Source organism: Brachypodium distachyon, chromosome 2 (assembly GCF_000005505.3).
Source record: "Brachypodium distachyon strain Bd21 chromosome 2, Brachypodium_distachyon_v3.0, whole genome shotgun sequence".
Lineage (NCBI taxonomy): Eukaryota > Viridiplantae > Streptophyta > Magnoliopsida > Poales > Poaceae > Brachypodium > Brachypodium distachyon.
Window position 1 is genome coordinate 33,247,630 of NC_016132.3, and position 8,307 is coordinate 33,255,936.

The following is an 8,307-nucleotide window of genomic DNA, read 5'->3' on the forward strand; positions in this document are numbered from 1 at the left end:
GTTAAGTGTAAATCACAGTAATCAAGGTATAAAACATTTAATTTTCAATTAAAGCTATGTGTTTGCGTTCTAATAGGTTACAATGGGTCCAATCGACCTTTCTTACATTAATTTCTTGTGGTAAATGTATTGAAAAAAGTGATTTTTCATTTAATTCCGAATGTGCTGAAAATCCAAAATATGTATGAAATATAGTAAAATTGCTCCATAAATTCTGAAATTCTTTGAGAAGAACAAGTAACATGTAAGGTTAGCAAAGAAAAATTCTTATATGTTCTAAACCCTTATTTACAAACGTTTTGGACCCAACACTTGAAAATTGGATGAAACTCTATAAGTGGCGGGTCAAGAAAAGCCCGCCATGGATGAAACTCTATAAGTGACCCAACTCTATAAGTCACCCGACACTGATAGTTATGACCGGTTCTAGGGGACATGGATCCCCTGACGTACGTTACCCTGCAGTTATCAACGATCCCCTGACCGGTTCTAGGGGACATGGTCACTGGCACTGATTATTTTTAGTGTTTTTGCATTATCAACGATTCTTGCAGGTCATTTCTGTACGAGATTTAATGTAACTAAAGAAGATTCGAATGGATCTTTAAAATACATATATAGTTCATCTCTCCAACATTACATATAGAAATATATAAAAAAGGAAAAATACATATGGAATTTTATTCCACGCTCCTGGTGATCTTCTCAAAGGCCTTGGTACATGTCTCCAGTGTACTGATCAACGATCGGAGCACTTCCACGGAGACTTCTACTGTCGGCGGCGGTGGCGGAGGCGACGACGGTAGCGGTGGCATTGGCGATGGTGGCAGCAATGCACGACGCGACTGCGGGGCCGTAGGAGCTGCTGGAGGCGCCGACAGTGGAGGAGGCGGTGGCGGTGGTGCAGATTTCGGGGCCGGTTGACGTACCACCGGCGAAGGAGCAGGCGGGGCCGGCGGAGGAGCAGGCGGGGCCGGCGATGGAGACACGGCCTTCCTTTTACGGCCGCCTCGCTTGACGCCAAACGTTGGCGGAAGCGGCATCGGAGTTCGACGCCGTGGGGAAGACCGCCGGCGTCCACGACCACGGCGGCCAGTGCAGCGCCGCCTACTACGGACTTCATCTTCGTCCGATGAAGTCAAGAATGTCGTCCGTCGGTACTGGAAGGAGTCCCCAAACCACCGCGCCATGTCGATGGATCTTTGGTATCAGGGAAGAAGGCTAGATGGAAAGGCCGGAATGATGGCACGGAATATATAGGCATAGAGCTCTGTCGAGAGACTTCCGCATGCCTCCGCAAGTCTAGCTCCCTATTAATTAAGGAATATTGAAGGCCAGAGGGCGCGCGGGAATACATCAGTTTCCCATGCAAGTCCCTGCAACTGCCCACGCACGCCGGTTTCCCATGCAAGGCCGCCGTGCACGCCTCCGCAAGTCAAACCGCTCCGGCGAAGAGTCCCCGAGCATTCATGCAAATTGCTTTCAAAGCCCACCACCCAACACTCATCACCGGAAACCACTCCCCTTCCCCTTACCATCGCTATTTAACCCGGCGCCATGGAACTACTTTTTTCTATTCTTCTCCTTCTTCTACACATCTTCACCTCTCTCCACTTCTTCTGTGCGGTTAACCGACGGGCAATGGCGTTCCAAGGCCGCACCTTCAACCCGCCGCCCCTCATGAAGGAGCGGTTGTTCCCACCGGGCGTGCTTGTGGAGCGTACGCTCCAGGTGTGGGCGATGTCGTGCAGCAGGAGCCCAATGGCGTTGGTCAGGGACTTCCTCCACACCGGTTTCTTACACCGGGAAGCCGTAGGCCCTCCAATCTACCGCGTGGAGCAGCTCCGAGAGGATGGCGTCGACACGGCCATCCTAGTGCACCTCACCAACAGCCACGACGCCGAGTACCTCCTTGGCCGCATATATTGGTGTGGATGCGAGTTTATCGCATTCACGCTGTACAACGTGTACACCAACACGGCGAACACGTTCCCCCATGCCGACCAGATGCACGGCCTCCCGTACGTCGTGCCGAAGGTGGCGCCTATGAAGGGGCCTGCCGAGCCTGGCGTGGCAGCGGGGGAGGAAGCCGGCGGCCAGGAGTGATCGGCCGCGTCATTTTATATGAATGCTGTCAATTGTAAAGTTTTATATGAATGCCGTTAATTGTTAGAATTTGCATTGCATGTTCTATGATGATGAACCGCTTTATTAAACTGCCCGTGATGTGATCGCTTCCATAATTGTGATTGTATAGTTTTATATTAATGTCGTTAATTGTTAGAATTTGCTTTCTTCGATTAGGCTATGTAGACGCCGCTTCCTTTCGCAACTCTCGCCCGTGAGAACACGGAGGCGTATCTGGCGGCGGTGTTGCCAGGGCGAGCACAGAGGCGTATTTGGCGGGGGCGGCGGCGTATTTGGGAAAGTGATGAGAGAGATAGGCTTTCCTTCGCAACTCTCGCCGGTGAGCCCCCGGAGGCGTATCTGGCGGCGGCGTTGCCAGGGTGAGCATGGAGGCGTATTTGGCGGGGGCGGGGGCGTATTTGGGAAAGGGATGAGAGAGATAGGCGACGGACCCACCTGTCATTTTTTTTTCGTCGCCTCACATGTAAGTTAAGTCGACCGCCCCCACCTGTCAGGACGTGGCCCGCATGTAAGGTGACCCGTTAAGACCTGCCTGCTTGCACTGTCTCCTCACAGCCCCACATGCCAGAAACGCGGCTCCGGGCCCACCTGACAGCAGTCCCCGCGGCCCACCCGTCAGAACCAAACGGTCAAAGGGGCTTGACCGCTAGCAGGAGCTCCGTGAGGGCATTCGCGAGGAATCGCGAAACGAACAAGTGTAGCAGCGAGCACTGTTATGAGGCCTGAGTATTGCTGAGTACAGCTAAGAAATGAGAGGCACAGAAATAAAAAACCCTTTTTTTTTAATATGAATCAAATGATATACTCTCTCCGTCCCATATTAAGTGACTCAAATTTGTCTAAATATGGATGTATCTATATATTAAAATACGTCTAGATATTACGGCACTTAATATGGGACGGAAGGAATAAGTTTTTTTAAGAACGCAACCCACGTATCGACGGTCTTATTGTTTGTCAGAACTGAATTTCGGGTTGCATGCATTCATTATGTTATGGAACGGATGGAATATCTTAATAAAAAAGACAACAACAGTCTCTCTCTCCATTAATTATTACACCACATTAGATTTTGTGTATGTGGTGGGCTAGGAGATAACGACAGATCGAGCAATGGAAAGGACCTTAAAACATGACGGAAAGGCGCAAAATCATGGAAGCGAGAGAAGAGTGGATCGAGCGTTGTTTGAATAAACATGGTTCAAATGCTTACTCAATTCAGTATAGTATAAAGTTGTAGAGCAGGCTCTACTAGTGGCTCAAGCACATCTCGACAAGCTGATTGTATCTTTTTGCCTTTAGACACCACCCCCTGTTGATCAGATAAAAATCATACATGTTTTAATAGATTATTTGATTTGAGACAAAATACATTCTTTTTAAATATCAACCATATTCTTTCGGTCCACAGCAACACACTGGTTGTGCTTCTGTTATAGAAAAATAATATTGGCTCGTATAAATATGTTTCATTTAATGAAAGTTTGATAATGATTGAGTTGGCCTGAAAAACAAATTTAGCTCGATAAAGATTAAGGCTTGAGTTGGCTCAACAAACTTGCAAAATTAACATAAATGTGCATCAAAGCGAGCTCACCAAACAATCTGAGCTCGAGCTTTTTTCCCAGCCCTACCTAACAAATGCTCCACACAAATAGCTTCAACACACAAAATAAAAGCTTACCGACCTTTTCGATTTCTGGGTAAGCTAGAGGCGTTATCGACATATATAAATAATATTCATACCCATAACAACAGTATCCTTTAAATATACATATCGATAGTAACATGTATTCTTTAAACCTAGTGTCAAGTATATTTTAAAATGAGGAGATATGCAGCGCAAAAAAATTCATTTGGTGCTAACTTGCAAACTATTCATGTGGACCGCCAGATCTGAAGCTTTTCTTTCCAGAAAAAAGTCTCCAGCCTCTACATCAATCGATGCATACAGATAGATCTAAAACGTGATGCAAATTAAAAGTGGGAAACAAAACAGTCACTTAAACTCGTTTTTCACATCCAGATATTATCCACACTTAATTGAGCTTATTCAGCTGCGAATGCTGCTATCCGTAACGAGTAGATTCGAAGGTGGAAAATGAAAGTTTGCACCAATTGATATATTATAAGTCCTTGAAATATACGGTGAATACGTCCTCTTTTTCCCGAATTCCGGATAATTCGGATCTCGGATCGTCGCCGGCCAGTTTTCACGCTGACGCTCCCTAGCCTATCAAGGATCGGATACGTGCGTATATTTTTTTGCTTTCCTAATTTGTTACACGCCCAGTCAGAAAACCGATCGAGTCAAAGTCATACGCTCCTCGTGAAGGTTCAAAGGAGGAGGAGCACTCTTGGCGACGGCCTCTCTGGTCATGGTCACCGGTGATCCGCAGCCTCCTCGAAAAGGCAAAACAGAAACAATAGATTGACAGACCCCGAGTCGGAGCAGCAGTAGCTTGCTTGTCCGAAGCCGACGCAGCCTCCATCCATCCATATCCAGAAAAACAAGCCTCCTTGCCCGATCCCAAGTCGAAAATCCAGCGGCTTTCTGGTTCGGACCCGCCGGCATAAATAGGCACCCACACGACGACCCCCTCCTATCCCAGATACAGAGGATCTAACTCTTTATCTTCTTCGACAAGAAGGAGACCAAGAAAAAGAACGCCATACATAAAGAGCTCGGCCAACAGCAGAGATCCTTGAGTCGATCGATCAGCGAGGGCTTCTTGTGAGGAATCTCTTGGAGCGGAGTCGTCGCATTTCGATCATCTTAGGAGTTGTTTGTTCGGTTCATCGAATTGGGATCGATCATGGTGGCGGCGGCGGCGGCGGAGCGGGTGGTGGCGGAGCTCCGGGAGCAGTGCGCGACGCCGGCGGCGCGGCTGGACGGCGTGGCGGCGGCGATGGAGGAGGAGATGAGGGCCGGGCTGGAGCATGAGGGCGGGAGCAAGATCAAGATGATCATCTCCTACGTCGACAACCTCCCCAACGGGTAAACAACCACCCATTGACTCATTCTCTCCCTTCCCTTTGCTAAGAAGTAAAGAACAGAGCAAGAACAGAGCAGAAACTACATCTTGCTCTGTTTCCCCATTCAAAAACCAGAAGTAGAAAAAACGAAAGATTTCACGTTTTCTTTTCCCTACGTTTTACTAGAACAAATGGGCATGTTTAGCTTGGTGAGCTCCTTTCGTTGAAAATTAATTACGCGGCTTGGAGGCGTTTTACTCGGAGTTGGCTTCTTTCGTCTAGCTGGGTTGGGTTGGTAGCGAAAGCTGGAAGAGTATTCTCGTGCTGACTGACAGATGGTCGTAGGCTAACTGCAAAGTGCGTCTGTGATCTGTGCATGTGACAGATCGCTCTTTTATCACTCGTTCTGGTGTTCGTGTCCACTCGCCTCCGGCCGAACCGCTTGTGCGGCAGCACGTGGGAGACTATCGTGTCTGGACGTGAGCGTGTGCAAACAAGTCCGCTTGTTTTTGCCAAATCGAGAGGGCCTAGAATTTACCCATGGACATACATTTTTTTTTTAGCAACATTTTTTTTAGGGAACATTTCTTTCTTTTCAATACTGTATGTACGGAGTAAACAGGAACCTCTATCCAAGGTGCAGTCCAGTTTGGTCACTCAAACTTCCGGCTCGATGGTTTTACCTGCTTCCAGTCTGAAGATAACTATCAAGTTAGAAGAAAGGAGTTTTAACTCGATTAGTAATTCAAATGTAGCTAACTATATACAAAAGGCTTCCTGGTAATGAAATTTACTCCCCAGTTTCTACTCGCATTTTCCCAATAGCAACTCTACTAAGAATTGAAAAGAACATATCAACATACTGTAGTTCATATAGCAAGCTTCATTGGTCTTCTTTTTGGATGCTTACCATTTTGTACTACTGAATTTAGGAGCGAAGAGGGTCTTTTCTACGCGCTAGACCTCGGAGGAACCAACTTCCGGGTGCTGCGCGTACAGCTCGGCGGCAAGGACATCAAGCCCGAGTCCAGGGAGGTCTCCATTCCTCCCCATCTCATGTCCGGCAACGCCGCGGTAAGCATACTTTTCCTGCAGTCCCATCACCCTGTTTTAGTAGCTAGCATCTGATAAACCAATGATCTCATTCTAATCCTCTCCAGGAGCTGTTCGGCTTCATCGCTTCCGCGCTGGCCAAGTTCGTCGCCGACGAAGGGCGGAGCAACGGTGTGTTGAACGGCAGGCAGCGGGAGCTTGGGTTCACCTTCTCTTTCCCCGTGAGGCAGTCGTCCATCACGTCGGGCACGCTCATCAAGTGGACCAAGGCGTTTTCGATCGATGATGCGGTAAGTTATTCCGTAGTTTTGTTTGTTGCCACACACGTTCAATGAAATGCATCTACAAGAGTTGTATCTGACATTGTCTCTGGAATTGTACAGGTCGGCGAAGACGTGGTGGCCGAATTGCAGACGGCTATGGAGAAGCAAGGTGTCGACATGCGTGTGTCTGCATTGGTTAGTTTACGTCTCTTCTGATCTGGTCTCATTAGTGTCAGCACTGTTGTGAAACGAACTGGACATTTTCTTACATTGGGTCACATATTGACATTACTTGTTCATGGTTCAGATAAATGACACCGTTGGGACACTCGCAGCGGGCAGCTACTATGACGAAGATGTTGTCATCGGCGTGATATTGGGTACTGGCTCAAATGCTGCATATGTAGAGAAGGCAAATGCCATACCCAAGTTGGAGGGCGAGTTACCTAAATCGGGAAACATGGTAAGTGTTAAAGACTTATCACTTTCGGGTAACTAGTGTGCACAGCACAAAATCCCATATGTGCTTCTGGCAATCTCTCCTCACTGTTCTTTTTGCATTTTAGGTCATTAATACAGAATGGGGCAACTTCTCTTCGTCGTGCCTTCCGATCACAGAATATGACCAAGCATTAGATGAGGAGAGCCTTAACCCCAGAGAGCAGGCAAGTTTCTCCAGAGGACATGCATAATTTTCATTCATGTTAAATGTTTACTTTCACTGTATTAACAGTAGATTCTTCCTCAGATCTTTGAGAAGTTAATCTCCGGAATGTATCTTGGTGATATCGTGAGGAGGGTGCTTCTTAAAATCGCCTCGCAGTCTTCGATTTTCGGCGATATCAACCGCACGAAGCTCAAAACCCACTTCATTCTGAGGTATAGAATCTCGAATATTAATGATTAGTAGGATTAGAGAACAGATGATATTATGGTCATAGTGAAGACGTGCTGACCAAATCTCATTTCTCCATATGTTGTGTTCAGGACCCCTGATATTTCTGCAATGCACCACGATGAAACCCCTGATCTGAGGGTCGTTGCCGAAAAACTGGAAGAAAACCTGAAGATCACAGGCACGTCCCTGGAGACTCGAAAGGTGGTTGTCGAAATCTGCGACATTGTGACCAGCAGGTCTGCCCGGCTCGCTGCAGCAGGGATAGTGGGGATCATCAGGAAGATCGGGAGGGGCACCGCTGGTAACAAGGAAAAGACGGTCATCGCGATCGACGGTGGGCTGTTTAAGCATTATGGCAAGTTCCGGCAGTCCCTGGAGAGCGCCCTGGTGGAGCTGCTCGGGGAGGAGGCGTCGAAGTCGGTGGGGATCAAGCTCGCGAATGACGGGTCAGGTCTCGGAGCTGCCCTGATTGCGGCTGCCCACTCTCAATACATCAACTGATCAATGTGTTGATTTGCTGTTGTCCAACGAAGTGTAGTGAGCTTCTGTAGATTTCTATGAAGCCTGATGGGCCTGTACCAAACGAATGTTCAATGAAATTGGGCTCTATGTTTGTTGTTGTGCTGAACCATGTAGTGATGGTTTCTACTAATGGAAACCGGAGGGGAAACCCTCTCTTTCAAGAGAAAAAAATTGTTTGTTGTTGCAATATCGGTGTCTAAAGTTCTCCCGATGTACATGTACCCTGTGGTTCAGTCCTCAGCCAAGTTATCTGCCGATCTGGCTCTGTGGCACTGGTGCCTGATGCGTTGCGCTTGATACCCCTGTTTATAATGCAGAGTTCAGACCTCATCCCTCTCTTGCGAAGCGTAACTGCAGCAGCTCGGTGGCAGACTAGATTAGGAAAGAAGAGGCTAGTTTCCTCATTTCTACACGAGAGTGATACGGATTTTCCATTGGGTTTTCGTT

At 47.6% G+C, this 8,307-nt stretch overlaps 1 protein-coding gene across 1 annotated transcript; it reads left to right on the forward strand.

The window, feature by feature from the left end:
• Positions 1-4,523: 4,523 nt before the first annotated feature.
• On the forward strand, positions 4,524-8,047 carry LOC100832143 (hexokinase-7). The gene is made up of 8 exons (XM_003568734.4): positions 4,524-5,146; positions 6,057-6,198; positions 6,285-6,467; positions 6,561-6,635; positions 6,748-6,903; positions 7,007-7,105; positions 7,189-7,319; positions 7,428-8,047. The coding sequence occupies exons 1-8, from the start codon at positions 4,965-4,967 to the stop codon at positions 7,837-7,839; spliced, it is 1,380 nt and encodes a 459-aa protein (XP_003568782.1). The 5' UTR covers positions 4,524-4,964; the 3' UTR covers positions 7,840-8,047.
• Positions 8,048-8,307: the final 260 nt, after the last annotated feature.